Source organism: Arachis hypogaea, chromosome 7 (genome assembly GCF_003086295.3).
Source record: "Arachis hypogaea cultivar Tifrunner chromosome 7, arahy.Tifrunner.gnm2.J5K5, whole genome shotgun sequence".
Classification (NCBI taxonomy): Eukaryota; Viridiplantae; Streptophyta; class Magnoliopsida; order Fabales; family Fabaceae; genus Arachis; species Arachis hypogaea.
Window position 1 is genome coordinate 71,827,129 of NC_092042.1, and position 20,323 is coordinate 71,847,451.

The 20,323-nt window shown below is 30.0% G+C and overlaps 1 protein-coding gene and 1 long non-coding RNA gene across 4 annotated transcripts; both read right to left on the reverse strand.

Moving 5' to 3' along the window:
* Positions 1 to 13,078: 13,078 nt before the first annotated feature.
* LOC112701582 (pathogenesis-related protein 1B) lies at positions 13,079 to 13,597 on the reverse strand. Its single transcript, XM_025752324.1, has one exon. The coding sequence runs from the start codon at positions 13,595 to 13,597 to the stop codon at positions 13,079 to 13,081; it is 519 nt and encodes a 172-aa protein (XP_025608109.1).
* A 2,299-nt stretch (positions 13,598 to 15,896) lies between these two features.
* LOC112703384 (uncharacterized) lies at positions 15,897 to 19,868 on the reverse strand. Of its 3 annotated transcripts, XR_011864119.1 has the most exons (7): positions 19,337 to 19,868; positions 19,185 to 19,213; positions 18,410 to 18,573; positions 18,106 to 18,288; positions 16,888 to 17,079; positions 16,242 to 16,348; positions 15,897 to 16,142 (listed from the first exon to the last, which is right to left on the reverse strand). It is a non-coding gene; the product is annotated as an uncharacterized lncRNA (long non-coding RNA). The 3 variants fall into 3 exon arrangements; XR_011864118.1 differs by lacking the exon at positions 16,888 to 17,079; XR_003154586.3 differs by lacking the exon at positions 16,888 to 17,079 and having other exon boundaries at positions 16,121 to 16,348.
* Between the last annotated feature and the right edge of the window lie 455 nt (positions 19,869 to 20,323).

A 20,323-nucleotide genomic window follows, 5' to 3' on the forward strand; every position in this document is an offset into this window, starting at 1 on the left:
CATGAAGTGTGACAAAATCTTAACCGTCAAGTACTCAAAGTGTTACAAGGTCACCCATGAAAGAAAAGAGCAAGTATTACATCAGACTTGCCTATTTAGTAGGTTCTCGAAAGGGTTTAATTAGGAAACTAATTTTTTTCTGTTAAATCAATATTTTTAAATTATTTTTTAATCCAGATGAAACAGTTCAACAGCATTAGAAAATTAATATTAAGAGTTTTAAAATAATATGCATATGTTTATACGAAAAATAGAAAAGAGAATTCCACACGAGTATATCCGCGTAGGCAGACAAAGTCGCATGTGCGCCATTTAAAGTACATGTGGGATAACCAATTTGGGCCTCTGAAAACCCTCCCATACACCCAGATTTTCAAGGATAAAAAAAATAGAAATCAGAGGAGAATAGTAGGGACCAGGGAGAGTTAATATTAGATTAGTTTATGATTTCGGTTAGTTTTCTAAAAAGAAAGTTCTCTTTTCTCTATAATGTGATTTATGTGATTTTAGGTTAGATTTCACTTTAATTTTGTTAAGTTCTTTGAGGATTCAAGCTCAAATTTCATCTTCTTCAAGCTTTCCTAGTTTGCATTTTTTTCATGCTTTTCTTATTTTATGGAACGAACACTTGTTCTCTTGGATTTTTAATTTGATGTTTAATTAATGAATTTTTTTTAGGTAATTTGAATTTATTTTTATGTGAGATGATTTTAAATTTCTTGAAAATTTGGTGAATTTAGGATTAAATTTTAGTTAATTGTAAGTTTATATTTTATCATGTACACAAATTATTTGATAAAATGTCTAGTTAGAATTAGTTAGGTTAGTTTATGTTTTAATTTGATGTTTAATGAATGAATTTCTTTTGGATAATTTTAATTTATGCTTATGTGAGTTGAATCTATATTTTTTTTGAAAATTTGGCGAATTTTGGATTAGATTTTAATTAATTGCAAGTTTATGCCTAGAAATAGAGTAGGTTTTTTGCTTGACTTTGGGATATGATATAGCATCAGAAGCGTAGAAATAATTAGTTAAATGAGAATAGTGAAGACTTTTGGTTTTTTTTTTTTTTATGTTAGTCTTAGTATTTAAAAGAGTTCTAAGTCTATGAGTCTTAGTTTTTATGTCAATTTTAATTGAATCAAATGTTTGGTTGGATGTTTAAAAACTTATCACCTACTCAGCACTATAATTTAGTTTTCTCAAGACTCCTCAAGTATTTAGCTATTATGAATATGGTGGAGTATTAAAGATTTAGTGGAGGAATCTTATCTTAATGGATTTTCTAGTAAAATTTCTATCGATCCGGTCCTTATCCACTCGACCTATAAAAAAAAGTAGCTCCATGAATTATGTTTTGAAAGAATATTTTTGGAAAATTTATGGTGATTTATTTTGATGATATTTTGCTGTATAGCACTAGTCTCATTATAAGAAAAAATTCCGTCATCATGCTTTTTTCTTGTTACGTTTTAAAAGCGTGGTCGAAAGGAATCAATGGCCATAAATTTCTTAGCACGCTTAAAGTGTGTCCAAAAGGGACAATGACCACGTTTTTATGAAGATAGCGATTAATTAGAGATTTAGCCACGTTTTTTCTTAACGCCGAATCTCCTCAAACTCTCTCAGTCTCTCGCAGCGACAAATCTCCTCCATGCACTCAGCCACTCTCTGTCTGCATCATCTACTCCTCAAGAATGAAACTTTTGTGTCAAGTTGGTTCTATCTCTTATTGATGTTGATTATTGTTCTTCTATTTCTTCCCTGATGGCTTTCACTTCTACTATTTTTTTTTGAAATTGTTAGTGATAAATTAGGTTTTTTTAGTGCTTCTGTTTCTGAAATTGTTAGTGATGATTTAGAATTTTTGTAATTCTGTTTTTATGATTCTTGTTATAATTCTAATTTTGAAAATAATGCAAAAATTGAGGCACGACCCCTGTTCACCTAATTTTAGGATTGAAATTGAAAACAATGCTTCTGATTTCAGGTTTTTTGTTTGTTGAACAATGTGTTGCTGTCTTGCTAAAGAACATCAAAATGTAGCTGCTTTGTTGGAAAAATTAATGGAAACAACTTTTTTTCTTTTTGTTGGGTTGAACTTTTTATGTTTTTTTTTGTATTATAGTTTCTTTTGTTGTTGAACTTTGTGTGTTAAGATTTTTGTTAGTTATTATGTTGTATGACTTTTATTTATGACTTTGTGAAATTAAACTTGTTATTTGTTGCAATTTTCACTGTTATAAAGAGAGAAACAATAAAAAAAGGTGATAATTTTCATGGAAGATTTTTACTAAGCTTGTGATAATTTCTATGCAAATTTTTTTGTTTGGTTACATTTTTTGAGCAAAAATGAAGATTTGATTCATTTAAGGTGTCGTGTTACTACTCATTTTTTAGTAGTTCTATTTATGCTTTTCTAAACTAGCTTCTAAATTTTGGTGGTTTGGTTGTTTTTTATTTAAGCATTTGTTAGTTTTGGTGCTTTTAAATCATTGACCACGCGAGATCAGACAAGAGAGATCTGGTTCGCTTTTTTTGTTCCTCTATTTTTGTTAGTGTTTCATGGTCTCTCTTTGTCTCTTTGACGTATGCATCTGTTTTACTCGCCTCGCTTGTTTTTCTACGGTGATGTTTTACGAGGTTGATCTTACTTTACTTGTTGCAATTGTCGAACAAGATGCTGATTTTTTTATTAGAGGTAATGTGCTGTGGTTTTTGCTAGATAGAAAACATATTAAACTTCAATAAAATGTTTAGAATAAGATAATATGAATGCGCAGTCACTAATTAATATTATATGTATAATATATATATACTTTTTTTGGTTGTATAGAGAATGAACTTCAAGTATAGAGTATAATTTAGATGCACATATATAATAATGTACTCGGCATGTACCAATAATAACCAATGTGATTAATTACATATTTATCCTAATTAACCTTAATTCTTTTTTATATGCTGAAATTCCTAAAATCAACATGATTATTGTTTTAATTGCCATAGCCATAGCAAGGTAGAAAGCAAGAGTTAGTATTTACATTACATGCCATTTTCTTGTGTTTCTTACTTCTAGCCTTTATGCCTCTAGTGCAGGATATCTGAACCACTTTAGAAGCAGTTCTACCATTCAAATCATTGGGGTAGCATCCATTTCTTAAACATGTAAGTTTTCATTTTACTCAAATCTTTTAAGAGCTTAATCTTTGTAGATATTTCTTTTTATTTTTTTAAGTTTTTATTTGTAGTTAGTATTGCTAAACTTGTAGACAAGTTTTCACTAAAAAAGAAATCTTGTATGTTGCTATTTATAAGCTAAGTTAGAGAATAAATTCATTATATCCCTTTGAAACTAAGACTTATAGTCCTGCTCTATGAACTACTAATTTGTTGTATTCTATCTGTAAACACAGGCGCCCAAAATCATTGACAATGGCTAACAAATGAACCTTAATTTTAAATTAAACAAACTACTAAATCACTTACAAATCGAATATAGCAATGATCTTAAAATACAAACTCAAATCGTAATTTCAAACGATGTGGTGTTTTTTTTCATTATATACAAAACATTCAAAATTAATAGAGAATAAAAGTTGAAAAACTAATTTTACTTTTAAAAAAATCAAACTGGACCACTTACCATGGTTTTAACTGATAATATCCTACCATAGTTTCTGTTTACAAGAATCAAGCACAAAGATCTTTTCTTTTTTCATGTCTATGATCATCAGGAACCAATGCTCATTGAGGTCGTTGATGGGGACAAAAACCTACTTATTTACAAAATAATGAGGATTGTGAGTCTATGCTATTAAGATAAACAAACAATTTGGATTAAATAAATCATATTTTATTTACTAAAAATTAAATAACTTACCCTTGACAAGTACTCAATCTTATACATGTAGTTATCTGCATATTGTTCCCTTGGGTGGTCTGGACCATGTAAGTGCTAGTTGCTGATTATATTGTCATAAAAAAACATAACATCAAATAATTCATATGCTGCTTGAAACTTAAACCAAACAAAATATCAAATTCATATTTTTTCGGGGTATTTTTGTACTGAAACTTACTGAAAAAGTTGTTGGCAGAAACCATACGGATGACAATTTGTTAAGCTTTTTATGCTCTTGTGTGAGAATGCAAGTAAGGGAATCTATAACCTACAAACAAATATATTTGTATATTTTTAATTTTACGATACATAACATTAACATTTTGTACTTTTCATGTTAAATAATAAAAATAAATATTTACATCTTGGATGACTTGTTCTCCTGGAATTAACGTGGCTAAACTTTCTCTATTTGCATATGAGGTACGAGTTGACACCAATACTTCATTCATTTACGAATACAGATGCAAATATTTAGCTTAAGAAATTGTTGTTACCAAAGTATAAAATAGACTTGCATCAAATCGAATAGTGTTATAAGGATTTATCGATTAACTTGGAACTTTAAATCCGGGCCAAAAATATAAGCGGCACAAGCAAGCTCATCCGTAGTTAGAATCATGTCCTCCAGTGGTCTAAAACTAATGGGTATCCACTGCAAACATGAAGCCATCATCATATGTAACTAAACAATAAAATTAAAAACAGTAATACTAAACAATTTCACCACAATACAAGTTCATGTTTTTATACACGTACCTGTGGAATTTTCGGGCCACATGAACGCTGCAGCAACGCAAATGATGAGGTACCCTTTTTACCAATATATATTCCCGTATTTGAATTCTACTCTAATTCAGATGATCTTCGTGGGGAGACATTTGGTTTGAAGAGCACCTTGAGAGTAACGTTGTTTGCGTGGTTATCAGAATTGTTGCTAGAGGAGAATTTGTGTAGGGTGGGTTATACAACTGTTTTATGACATTCTTGGGATCGAATGAATTTGCTCATTATTTTATCTATGTCAACTTTTTTATCAGTTTTTGAATTATTGATATTTGTCATATTATTAATAGCTAAATTTTCTATGTACGGATTGTCCGATCTAGTTTTATTAACAACGTACAATGGATAAGCCATTTGGTTTTGTTTTTCAAGGATTTTCGTCAAAGAGGTTATGGCTGTTGTCATCTTATCAACTGCATTAGTAAAAATAATTTCACGCTGGCAGTGGTACTGGTTGTAGTTGGGTGGTGAGTGAGCTTCAACGTGTTGAGACTGGTTCTTGTTAAGGGGCGAGTTCACCTCCTTTTGTTTCTTGTTACCCGTATTTAAACTTCCATGAAAGCTATATTTTAAATGTTGCACATAACACACAAATTACGAACATATATTTAAAGCATCAACAGATACTAAATAATTAATAAACGTTAATATTGTATTCTAAAGAGTACATGAAATTTAATGAAAATTAATTCGTATAAAAAATTTATCACAAAGAATGTACTTTATTTTTGTCTTTTTAACTAAAAAATTACAGTTTATATCTTTTAGGCATTACAATATCGAAAATAATAAAATTGAAAGTATAAGCATGTAAATAGTTTTTATTGTAATATATTTATAGTCATAAACATGGAACATATATGAGTATTGTAGCTTTTTGAAGTTGAAAAAATGATTACATCGTTCTTCACAAAACATACGCTAAAATATTAACCTAATACATTTTTCTATGAGTTATGTTGCAGAATAATTATTTACACAGAAAATAATGATTCATGTTTTAAAAATTGTAATTAAAAATAATCTACAAAATTTTGGAAAATGTTTAAAATCTTGTACTAAAGATATGTACTAATAAATAATAAAACAGTTTTTTTCTAATATATTAAATAGTATGAGATAATAATTAAGAATTAAATTAATTTTAAGAAAAATACAAAATTGGGCTTAAATCTATTATTTACATAGACCAATCATAATATAACGACCATATTTAGTTGTACAATAAAATTGGACCTGTTACATTGATGATGTATCTATTATTTGTTTCAGCCTTCTTTTTCGCTGCTTTGTCCTATTCTTGTCCATGATGTTTATACAAGGCTCTGTCGATTCGCTTGTGACATTAATGGTAGATCTATCTCTTTCCTTGCTCGGCCTCCTACCTCTCCCCCTCGAAGACATGTTTTTGTGATAATAGTTAATTCCAGTTAAAATTAAATAAAATTTATCTCGTACAAATAGCTAAATTATAAAAACTTTTGACTATCTATGATTTATGTGCTCCGAATTTATAAGGGCTAATGATTGAATATATTTCAAAAATTATAATTTTAAATATTGAATATTGTACAAATCAAATTTAAAGTTATGAAGTTCAATTTGTTTTCAATCTACATAATGTTGCCCACATTTGAAAAATACACTCAATTTTTAAATTTAAGTGATAGTCTTTTTTAAATTTATTTAAAAATATCTTATTCAAATATTGCAGCTTCATAAAAGTATGTTGATTATTTTTGAAAGCTATGATTTATTTTTTGTTACATTATTTTCTATTCAACCGGAAACCGGGAAATAAAACGGTCCAGTCCAACGTATAAAACCGCCAAATTAAATAGCATTTGAAAGCTGCTGAACCTGTTGGTTATCTTTCGGTTGGACCGGATCAGGAATCGACCAGTTCTTATAAACGCTGTCGTTTTGAGTTTTAACAAAAAAAAAAAAAAGAAAAAAGGAAAAGAAACAAACGCTTAAACGTGTCACCTTAACTCACCCCCCTTACCCCTTGCCCCTTCCCCCAATACATGAAGAATTGAAAAGCTTAGATTGAAAATTGAAAACTTAGGGTTCTACATTTAACAAATTAAGGTTCTGCCGCCATCGTCTATTATTGTCAGCGCCTCTGCGACCTCATCCTTCCCCCTGTCTCGAACCCAGCAACTCTCTTGTTGCTCGGCACGTCGTCTGGTTGAGGGTTGGAGTCGCTCACCATCTATTGTTGATTTTTTGTTGTTAAAAATGGATTTGTTACTCTGCTACTACTCTTTTTAATTGATGAGGAAGTGAGTATGCTGTTTTTTAATTTTAATTGATATTTTTACTGATTTCTAATTTAAGGTGATTAATTGTTGTTTTTTTTTTAATTTTTCTTGCTGATTGTTCTTGATTCCTGGATGTTGTTTAGTATGTTGTGGTGTTGGTAATAGTATTTTTTATTGGGACCCATTGAGAGATGATGGTAGTCTGTTGCCTTATTGATTCTAGCTATGGAATTATGGTTGATTAATTGATATTTGGCTGTGCTGCTGTTGCTGTTTTTAACTTTGTGAATGATTTATTGATTTTAGCCACTCCACCTTCTCCAACCCTAGCCTCTCTTCGAGTCACTGCCATCGCCCGTCCGTTGATTTCGCCCGCCATCCGTGCTCTCCAACTCCTGCTTTCTTATTTTTTTCCTGGGTTTCTTGAATATAAGATTGGGTTGAATTTTTTTATTTTTGTTTATTTTCTTAAGTAAATGTAGATATGCTGCAATTTTTTCTAACTCCTATTAGTTAGTTCTGATCCGAGGGTATTTGTTTGTTCTACCAACAAGAGAAAATATAAACAAAAATAAATAAATAAATACTCATGCCAAAAATACTCATGCTAAAAATTAAATATATCAATTTCTATTGTTATCGAATAATAACTTAATCATCGTTTTGAAATTTTAAAATAATTAATTCGGTTCATTCAGTTAAAATTAGTTGACATTAAATTATTTTATTAAAAACATTTATGAAGGAGTTGAAGCTATAATGCTCTTCTAATTTAGTTTGAATGCCACTTGCATTCAGCCATGTGTTCAAAAGTATTTAGAGTTATCATGCTCTTCTAAATATAGTATACACTTTTGTTTTTCAATAGTGGTTTTTTTTAAAGCAATAACAAGTACAGGATTTGAACGAATTGGATAAATAGAAAAAAAAAAGGTTACAAAATAGAATTCATTATAGAGGTCCAGTAATATGTAAACATAATATTAATATTACAATTAAGTCGTTTGTTAATTAATATAATATATTTTTCGAAAAGGATAAAAGTTATAAAAACGGATGTGTAACTTTTTTTTATTAAATGATCAATTTAGATTTTAATTTACGGTGAAATTAATCAGTTAATTCATCTGAATTATGTTTAAAATTTAAATTAAAATTTGAAAGAAATGCTATGTTTTTAAATTGAAATTGTAACGGTTTGCCAACTTGTACAAAAAGTAACTTAAATTTGAATATTATTAAAGGCCACTGAAAAAATCTTGTAACAAATTTTGCATGTGTGGTCGAATTAATCTAAAAATAAAAAAAAATCTAACTTAAACTTCCTGTTGTTTAGAGAGTATTACTTTTTAAATTTCAAACGAGTATAGAAAACGTTATAAATAACTGTTAGAGTAATGTCAGTACTATTCATCATTTTTATTAACTTGTTTTATTTTTTTTCTGTTATCCACCCATTTTTCAGCACTCACATTACGAATAACGCGACAGTATGACTGGTCGTGCAACTAGTAGTAGTTCAAAGAGGTTCGTAACATCATTTTTTTAAATTATTTTTTTGTGACTAATTTTATTTTATTTTATTTTTTTTAATTTTTTCATTCCATACCATACCTTTTTTTATGTCTACGTATTAGCAATTATTTATAAAATTTTAACTGATTGTTAACTTATTTAAAAATCAATCTGACATTATTCATGTGTTTTTATTTTTTTTGAAGATTAAATTCAACGCAAAAAAAAGAGATTAAAAAAACTGCGCATAATATAATCATCACCGTACAAGATGCTGTTTGTGATGTATCTTCTAGGTAAATCTCAATTATGTATTCTGATTAAAATCACAAATTATGAAAAAAAGTATTTAAATGGTATATAATTTGTTTAGGTAGCATGTCTAACCTTTTATTTTTTAAAATCTCGGTGGTAGCGCGAAGAATATGCAATTAATTATTTTCCACCCTATACTATAATTGACATGTAACGGTCTATCCCACACTACCAAAAACACAAATCAAAAGAATATGCGTATCTTTGTGATAAAAACAATCCTATTATTTTTAAATTAAAATGTTGTGGTTCTAAAACATGATAAAAGTATATTATATTCAATTCTAAGATTACTAACCAATGTACTTGTATTGCTTTCAAAATGATTTACAATAAGATGAACCTTAATCATAATTTCAAAAATTTAACAAAAAAGAATAGAAAATTTATTCAAAATATTATAATTTAAATATTTTAAATACATGTACTTGTATTCATTAATACGAATACATTTATTTAAATTAAACCATCAAACCAATAAGAATACATATTTTAAAAGATTTTAATTTAAAAAAATTCCATCGTATTTATTGTGTAGATAAAATTTAACTGTTTTAAGCCGTTATTTTTTTTAAATTGACTAAATAAAATTAATGAAATGAATATAATAATACAACGGTAAACAACTTTATAAAACTAAATTAAATTTATTAATTTGAAGTATATCTATTTAAATTTTAGATAATACAATAAAAAATAAAGTCCTAAGAAAAATGTGATTTTACTTTGAAATTTTTTTTTATCTTTTTGGATTGAATAAAAATCGCTGATTAAGCTGGTTCAATAAACTACATAATTTTGTTTATTCTTAATAATTTTAAATTATAATATAGGTTTAAGCACAATTAAAGTAAACATTTAAATACATTTTCTCAATTTAAATGGATCAGTTTATTTTCATAATAAAAAATATATCCGAAGTGCTTAATTTAACATGATGGTTATACACAGATCTTAAAAGTTCTTTTATTTAATTAAAATAAAAGATTATCAGATTTACTTGATTCTCCTAAATGAAAATTGAAAACGTAAATCCTTAAATCAATTATATTTAAATCATGCTAAGGTAATATTTGTTAGATATTATATTGTACATCAAGATATATATGAAACGTGATATGACATAGAGTTTTATTTTTTTTATATCCTAAATCCGCATAGAATAGCATGATCTACGTACTACTAACAAATCCATCCCAACCTAGCACGATTTAGGTTTAAAACCGGACCTCAACCTCAACTCAACACGACATATGTATATTGCTTTGTTATCTTACATAAACAAATTTATCTTTTCTAACAACAACTATAGCTTCCTATTTTAATTTACTTTGTACATTAGTTATTTTACATTAAAAAAATTATTCACTAATTTTTCGTTACTTTTAAACTCCAGTAACAATAATTTTTTTTATAGAGTACTTTCAAGTTTTCTACGATAATCTCAACAAATATGTTACAATTTAAGCCATGTTAAATAAGTAATCACACGTTTGAGTACATTAAGAATATTTTTAATTTATATCATATTGTAATTATTTTCTATTTTATTACAATTTTTATGGCTCGTTTATCAAAATACTTTATTTTATGAAATTTTTTTTATAACGGATTATACTATGTAGTATTTTATCATAACATTTGATTTTGATCAAAATACATCATTTTATATTAGTATAACATTAATTAATTAATTAATACGTTAAGTTTTTAAATGTAATAATATTTGTAATATTATATTAATCTAATTAAATAATAAAAACTTTTTAAATATCAATTACGTATAAAAGAGTGATATGTTGTTCAAAAAATCTCATAAACTATCTCTTTATTTTTCTAAAACATAAGATGTTTCATTTCACTAGTCATTGTTGAAGAAATACTTGATACTAATCAACTGCAACATTTCAATTAATCTGGCTGGAACAGACAGGTTTACTAGTTACACCTTGGTTAAAAATTGTACCGTATTAATAATTTTTATGCATAAATTAATTAATTAACCATGACTAAATATTTAAAATTAATAACTATATAATTTCACAATAGTAGAAGTCAATTGTCTTAAAATTAATTTTTTTAGTATTCATTTATTAGTTTTATTTTTTACATTTTAAGACTATGTAAAGTAAATTATTATTAAATAGATTCTTCTTATACTATTTTTTTGGGTATTTTCTCACAAGAGACCTGTATGATAGTCTAAAACAAAATAAATTGTTAACTATAATTTGATTTTGTACTTGTGTAGCCAAACTCTTTCCAAGGAGAACATGCAAGCCTCTTTCGACAATTTATTTGTTAGTAATCAACATTTAAATTTACTCTTAGAACCTATGTATCAGTGTTTATAACTGAATACATTGATTCACAGATTTTGAGGGTGAAACAAGAGGTCCAAAGGACGATACGCCAAGAGTTTCAGAATTTTGCCCAAACATTAACTCCTCCTGCAAGCAGGGTAATGTCTACTGCTGGAGGTGAAGAAGCAAATGGCTATAAGATAAGTAACAAAAATTAGTTATCTTTGTCTTAAGTTTTTTTTTTTAGTTTGCCAACTGCGAATTTCATGGTTAATAGTAAGTGAATATAGTAACATATGAACAATAAAAAACTATATTTAATAAAATTGAAAATGATCAAATTAAATATTTGTAATGTATACATTTAATATGTAGGCAACTAATCGTGATGGACAACTGTATGAGTTGGATGTCGTCAAATGTGAAGTTGAAAGGTTGTGTTTATTGACAATACCAGTAAGTAAAAATTATTTTATTAGGATTATGTTTAGTATGAATAATTTGCCTATGATTTCATAATTATTTATATTTTAGTTGACGTTTGAAATCCCCAAAAAAATGCTCGTCAATGAAGAGGAAGCAATGGTAGCTATATATCTATAACAATATATAATGGAAAAACCTATTTTGGTGACCAATTTTTTTCCATTTTTATCCTTTCTGATAACTTACTCCCAATAACAAAATTCTCACTACTTCATTTTCATTCACGTTTACGTTAATATAACTTCTATAATTATTTCACTAATAGGATATCAGTTTCTCCCGTTAATTTTTCTCACATCACGCTGCATAATACTCCAGTATAGATCAGTTACAGAATTCTACTATTTCATCTTCATCTATAATAACTAATAGGATACCAGTTTCTCCTCTTAATCTTTCTCACTTTACATTATTGGTTACTCAATAATAGAAAAAATTTCCTTCATTTCTCATCCATCTTCTCCTGTATCCTTTCCAGTTCACCTAAATATAACGTAAAATCTACTGTAATTTGCTTTTCGTCATTAAATAAAAGTGTAAAACTATATTTATAGGCTTTTTTATTAATTACAGTTGACAACATACCAATGGAAGATTCACGGGGGAGTGGTCGACGAACTTGGCAAGACTATGCCAGACAACAAAGACAAAATACGAACAAAGAACAGAGGCAGCAACACCTTGCCAGAAGGCGTGCCAGTTACCGAGAGGGTATTAGACAAGGAAAACAAATCGATACATCAAGTGAACCAACTAACATGACAATACCGTTACAAAATATCACAAATATACCCGCTCAACAATAATCTGTATCAGGTACTCTAAGTTATACTTCCCATTAATAAATTTATGTTGTTAGTTTATCATTTATATGAATTATTTTTTACAATATATATATGTTACTGGACTCTTAGTACCAATTATGTATAATTTATTTCTTGAGTGTACCTTTAAATTATCAAATTACATTATTTTCATCTTAATAATAAATTTTCTACATATACAGATATTCACAATAACATCGGAGCTGGTTCAAGTAATATACCGAACGGTCCAAATATGGGTAGGAATCCTATATATTTATATTTATTTAATTAATAATAATTTATTTTTTCTTAAATTTTGATTGAGTAATTCTTTTATTATTGGCCTAAATAATATTATTATAGATATTATTATATTGTCTTAATGTACTTTACATAATTATAATCTCAATTATTAAATAATTTAATAATTTTTTAATATAATATTATACAAATATAAAATTTTTATAACTGTATTATTATAAGAAAAATATATATTTTCAATGTTTACTAATATATTTGTTATTAAATTTTTTGACTCTGTAACACAAAACTTAGTAGATAATTCTGGTATATTTTTTAACCTTTTTTATATATTCTTTTTATAATTGTTTTCTTTTTTTTAACAAAAAGTAAAAGGTGTATAACAAAAAATGTACACACAAATTGGTGCATATAACATTGGTTGTAATTATTTAACTAGTAAGGACGATGGCCTTCAACGTTTCCTTTAGGACTATAAAGACAACCAATAAGAGTGCACCCGCCAATAAGAAACATGCATAGTCTCTTTGGGCACTTAAGTTTGGCGCATCCAACATGAGTAGTTTCTCTCCAAACAACTTGAGTGTAGCATTCACACTTACCACCAATACACGAGTTGGATTTATGGTCGTAGTACTTTTTCTGTTCCACCCACTCTGCTACCGCTTTTGCTGCTGTATAGTGTTCAGGTTTCACATGCCACGCAAGATTCTTTCCGTACATAGAGGGCTTGGATGGCACAAATATTCCCTGGCAGATTGTGAGGTATTCATTCATCAACTTCTGAGCTATTTTTTCTAGTTTCACATCCCACTTCAGCGGAGGAACCCCAACGCTTGCTCGTGCAGTGTTGTGGCCTCTCAAATACTCTTCTGGAGACTCTGCCTCATCAGCTACCACAGCTACTATGCACAATGGCAATAATACGCTTACAAAACTTATTATTATTACCATCTTCGTAATTCTCATTTTATTGTTCTCTGTTAATGCTCGCCAAATATTAGTGGAGAAGTCTTTAGGGTTAGATTGTTATAATATTGTAATGAATAATGGATATGTACAATCTATTTACATTATATCATATAGTTGCCTTTTGATGTACTTGAATGAATATATATATATATATATATATATATATATATATATATATATATATATATTGATTTAATTACTAGATGATCAAGAAAGAAATATAAAATATTCATTATCAATTTGAACAGTATAATAATTATATAATTGATGATTCTTGACCCTGTGATCTTTCATAATAACTTGGGGTCAAATTAAAAAATCTTGTAAATGTCTTAATCAAATAATGATGCAGGAACAAGGATGAATAGTAGATTAAGTATATTAATTAGTTAACTATAAAAAGAGAATACAAATTTTATATTGTTTAGGATATATAATAAATTTTGTGTTATGTATTAATTTCATTTTATCTAAGTTATAAATTTTTTTTACTAGTATGAATAACTCATGTACTTTTTAGTTTTGAAGCGAAGGTGAGTTGAATATGATATAAACGGGATATTATATTGTCATACTTCAAAAGCGTGGCCAAAAAGAGCCCATAGCTACACTCTTTAAGAATTACTGGTTTGACCATTAATACACCAAATCAATTTTTTAAAAAATCCTAAATAAGACACTCTACCCCAACTCAAAAACTCCCAAACCAAATGACTTAATCCCCTCTTCAATCTCATTTTTCATAGTATTAAAAACGGGAATAGATCCTCTCATCATTTTTTTTTCAATTATTTGGTAAAGTGAATTTTTACCTTATATTTTTTAAGTGAGATAAAAAAACATGTTAGAAAAGATACTAAATGGTAAAAAAATTACACTTTACTCAACAATGGAGAAAAAATTGGAAAAAAGGACAAATAGGTCCTTGACTTTTTGTCTCCCAAACATTTAAGTCCCCGAAGATTTGAAAATACATTTAAGTCTCTAACTTTCTCAAAATCTGGACACATCAATCTCTCTATTCACTTGGGTCTTTCAAACCCAACGGAAAAATTAAACGTGACTCCCGTTGTACTAATCTGATCGATGTACCTAAATTTTAAGGAAATTAGGGACTTAAATGTATTTTCAAATCCTCAAGGATTTAAATATCCACTGACTAAAAAATCAGGCATGAATTTATCCTTTTCCCAAAAACTGAGAACATTCACTCCCTATTCACTCCCGGCCCACAGCGTCTCATACAGCGATGAAACTTCTCTCTCTTCTTTGTCATTGACGCCGCCTCATAGCACTCTGACTCACGTCCTGCGGCGATGCGACCTCTCCTGCATCCTCGAAGCAGTTCTCTCTCCGTCCTCCTCTACAGCACCATACACCAGCAGCTGCTGTTGTCCTCCACGCACCAACAATCACCGTAGTCCTCCACACACAATAGTAGCATACATCGATGCCATTATCCTCCACGCACAGAAGGACCTCCCTGCACTCAACCACTCTTTGTCTACATCATCTCCTCAAGAATGGAACATCCGTGTTAGGTTGGTTCCACTTTTGATTGTTGTTAATTATTGTTCTTAAATTATTAGTGATGAATTAGGGTTTCTTTTACTGCTTTTGCTTATGCTGATTTTTCTTAAATTGTTGGCGATGAATTAGGGTTTTTACTACTGTTATTTTTTGAAATGTTTAATGTTAAGGTTTTTTTCACTGCTTTTGCTTCTGAAATCATTAGTGATGATTTAGGGTTTTCTTAATCTGTTTTGATGATTGTGTTTCAAATTCTACTTTTATGATTCTAATTTTGAAACTAATGCAAAAATTGAGGCACAGTCCTTTACTATAAGAAAATAAGCCTTTTGCCACGCTTTTAAAACATGCCGAAAAGTGAAGCGATAGCTTTTTGCCACGCCTTTCGAGCTATTGACACGCTTTTGAAAGGGTCACTTTACAAACGTGCCAATTGCTTTATCACCATGCTTTTGTCGATCTATTAGCACGCTTTATTTTTTGCCACACTTTCATCTATTGCCAAGCTTAAAAGTGTAGCTGTATGTATGACTATAGCCACGCTTTAAATGCGTGCCAAAAAATGGACATACAACCATGCTTTTAGAAATGTGTCTAATGTGTTAGTTTTGGCTACGCTTCAAAAGCGTGCCAATAGGGGAATATATGGCCATGCTTTTAAAATGTGGCTATATCCTTATTAAATTAAAAAAAAAATCTTTGTATATGTTTTTTTCATGTACTCTAATGCGCTCCAAAAATAATAAAAACATCGACAAAAATGTGCATCTTTTTTAAAAAATTAAATAGAAATTTGTATTACATTAGTAGAATTCAAACCAAATTTGCCATGTCATTTCTATATATGCAACGACCGCGTACATGAAATTTACAAACATAAACAAAAATAAATTTCTAAGAGAATTAAGAAATGTCATTGATTCTCAGCATCCCTCCTAGCCACATTCAAACTTCCACTTCCAGTTGATAGCAGAGTTTCATTAACCAAATTAATTGCCTGTCGAGGATCAGATCCAAAAAGCCAGTCAGAAAATTGACGTGATAGAGTGAAACCCTGAATTGGTGTCCTATGGAGAAACATTCGCATGGGAAACACCTGAAAATGGATTACCACCAATGGCTTCAACTACTTGTTTCTTGTTTCTGAATGGTTCTGGTTCACCTATATTCATAAACCACTAACAGTCACGCTTTTGTTCAACCCTGCAAGAATTCTATAGTTAGGCAGCCAGAATCTCGTGGTAGCCATAAGCTTTTATGCTAAAAGACTGGGGAAAAAAAAGCTTAGCGTGGTTTTCTTATTGAATGAACTTGCAATATTAAAAAATAGGGCAGCTGAAGAAAATAGGAAAAACAAAGACCACAACATAATGTATCTGGTTCAACAAAGCATTTATTCTTACAACTTCAGAATCAAGATCATATATAACTTGATATTATTCCATGCATGCAGTTTAACATCATACAGTTAACCTCATTATCATCAATAAAAGAATCTACCAGAAAAAGTAATATATTTCAAGAGTTTATAAAAAGATAGTCACAAACTTTTATGAGTCTAATTTTATACATCTTAACCCAAACTTTCCAAATAAATTTTTTTACCAACAAGCCTCGGTTATTAAAACACTATATCAAAATAAATCAGAGAAGAATTTTAAATTTTTAATTGAAATTACATTATGATCATTTCATTTTAGGCATACATACTAAAAGGTGAAGAAAGTGGTGGAGGAAAACACCTTGAAAGTAATTTATGCTTCTCATCTTGTCATCAAGGCAACCAAAGAAAAGTTGGCCTGCTAGAGTGCCGCATAGCACGACACCTGTCATAGCAGCTTGCACATTTGGAGGCTTTGGATCTTTTATATCTATGTAGTATATCCTCCCAGGCAACTTGGTGACAAGGGAGATGTAGAAAAGATCATAGGCATCTGTGAAAAATCACATGCCAGCAATCATAATTGCTGTGAAATGGTACCACTGTGTCTTTGCAACATCGAGTGCATTTAGTAGCACTCCTAATTGTTGCCCTACCATATCTAATTCTAAATCTGGATATTCCCCAAAATGTAATTACAAAGTTTTCTCCACAAGACAGAAAAATGATGCAAGTTTAATTTTCTTTTAGACACTTTATCAAACAGGTTATATGCAAGAATTACATATTATAGGGTTAGTTAAAAAAATAAAGCTGATGTAGATCATTCATCATTCTTATGCTGATGCAATGAATTGGTAAACTACCCTTCACTTTGGTATTAAAAAACAAAACATAATCATAAATTGGGAGAGAAAAGGGTATATTATATTATTCATAGTCAATAGCAGCACAAAGTTGGAAAGTCTAAAATGATATTTTGTGAAGCCGGTCCAATACATGTTCACAAAAAAGGTTCCAAGTTTCCAACCACTTTTAGAAAAATGGATGGCATTCAAGTCAACTTGAGTAGATACCATGAAAGGGAAAACTTGGTAGAAGGTAGTAAAGAGAGTAATAACATTTTCTTCAATTCTATGACAAAAAAAATTCCTCTCTTCTTGTCCCTACCAAATCTATAAGAAAACAAAAGCAATAAAGAGAGAAAAACTGAGAAAAGGCCAATTTTGCAGATAAGGAATATGAATCTGATGAGTGACCTATTTTGAACAAAGACTAACAACATCAGAAGCATGAGGAAGCTAAAAAAGTAGTATGATGAACAAATTAATTTATTTAACCCAAAGAAACTAGCTTCCTAGAAACATATATACAATATCATCATATATCAAGCGTGCCCCAATTTAAAATGTAAACAAATTAAAATCAGAAGCGCACTTGATATAAATTATAAAACGTTGCCAATCAAAGGACAAAAACATTACTATATTCAGTGAAAAAAATTACACACTTCAACAAACACAGCATTTGCATGCAAATACGAAATAGCATAATTGCTTGGTTAGAATCTTCTACTCACCATTCTCTCATTGGATACTTCAAAATCACGCTGTCAGCACAATGATCAGAGTGAAAAATTCACGCTGTGACCACCTTCAGTGAAAACACCACACTGCAAAATCGGGTGGTGTTGTAAAAATAAGTATATATAAAAATCGCCAAGACCAAATTATCCCCAACTTCTATCAATCTTTCAATATCCCTAAAAAAGCACCACCAATAACAACAGGAAAAGACATGTATCAATTATTAGCATTTGACAAACATATACCAAAACAAAAGATAAAAGATAAAAGTTCTAAACAAAATTTTAAAGAACTCACTTTGTATACAAGTATGTGGAACAAGTTGAGATAACTATGTAGAAAGCATGTACAAGAACAATCCATCCATTGCAAGAACAGAAGGAGATGGATGAGCCAAGTGATTTTAAACCAATTTCATTTGGAGAAAAGTCCCACCTTTGGCTCTTAGAATTGCAGCAGCCCTATATATAGAGAGAAAAGAGATATCTTTGACATTTTAATTAGGTGCATACAACTTTTGTTCTTATCTCAGCAAGCCAATTTGTATCAATATCTAACATTTCCAATAAGCATCTCATAGTAAAGTAAATGACTTCATAATCATATGATCTAAAAAAATAAAGGTTAAGTTTCCTACCATTTTAAATTCATAAAACACAAAAGAACAGTTAAGTTTTAGATATTATGTTGAAGTGCCCTGCTCATGAACTTAAGATTTTTTCTTGTAGAAATGAGAGGCAATAATAATAGATTGTACAAAGATCATTCATTGTTATATATAAGTATATGTACACATTTTTTTCAACGTTTTATTTAGTATTTACAAACTTGATTAAAAGCCAATCTCCAATCCTCTTAAAAACCTTAGTTATCAACAAATTATGTTGAGCATACGTATATGATACAAGATAGGAATAAAGGATACACAACAATAACTATTTCAAACCCAAAACTACCAATTTAAAGAAACCTAAAAAGCACAACTAATAATATACAAATCACTTAAGGTGGATATAAGTGTTGCTTTTAAACAAATCACAACTGGTAAGAATTAAAACTAGCAGTTCAGTACCACATAGCAGCAGTTGAGCACTACCACAGCTGCAACAGAAAGAACAGAACAAAAAATAGAAGTTTAGAAAAATAAAAAAAATGAAGAACCAAGAATATCAAAACAAAAAATCAAATTCAAAAATAAATAATTAAATCAAGGAAAAATTTGACCAAATAATTTCCCACGGCGCTGTGAACGCTAAAAGTGGCTGACGGAGGTGCAACGAGTGAGGGAGAGGGAGATGGCGGCGCGACGACTTCAGAGAGGGATAGGACAACGCAACGGGTGCTGAGCCATGGAGGGAGGAGTGACGATTGAGGGTTTGCGAGAGAGAGTGAGCGTCGACAGAGGGTTTGCGATAGAGAGTGAGCGCTGAGGGAGGCCTTACCAGAGAGAGTCACCGTTGAAAGAGGGATATGGGTTTACAGGAGAGACAAAAGGAGTGTCGACGCAGGGAGGACTGGCAGAGGTAGCACCAACTGAAGGGTTACGATAGAGGGTTGGAGGGAGGTTGACCAACAAGTGTTGTTCGAGGAGAGAGTGAGAGCGCCGGCGATAAGCTCTGTGTTTGGGTGAAAAGCGCCGCCGCTGTTAGCGTCATGAGCTCTATGTTAGGGTTTTCAGGGCATTGTTTTCCAAGAAGAGTGTGTGTTTCGAAAAAGAGAGAGTGTGTTAGGCATTGTTGTGTAAGAAATTAAAGAGGGGGACGACCTAGATAAGGCGGAGACCGAGATTCAACATCTGGGAAACGTTTTTTTTTGGAACGTTATGGCCACGCTTTTAAACCGTGCTGAAAGAGTTAGAGAAAACGGACACGTTTTAAAAATGTGACGACAACCAAACCATTTTACCGCGCTTCAAAAGCCTGCCTATTTCTCTCTATGGCCACACTTTTAAAGCGTGGCAAAAAAAAACGTAGCCAAATCACTAATTTGTTGCCACCCTCATAAAAACATGCCTGTTTCTCAAAAGCGTGGCAAAAAAACGTGGTCAAATCACTAATCAATCGCCACCCTCATAAAAGGGTGGCCCTTGACCACTTTTGGCTCCGCTTTTAAAGCGTGACAAGAAAAAAGTATGTTGACATGCCTTTTTTTTCTTGTAGTGCATGTTCCCCTAATTTAAGGATTGAAAATCGAGAACAATGTTTCTGAGTT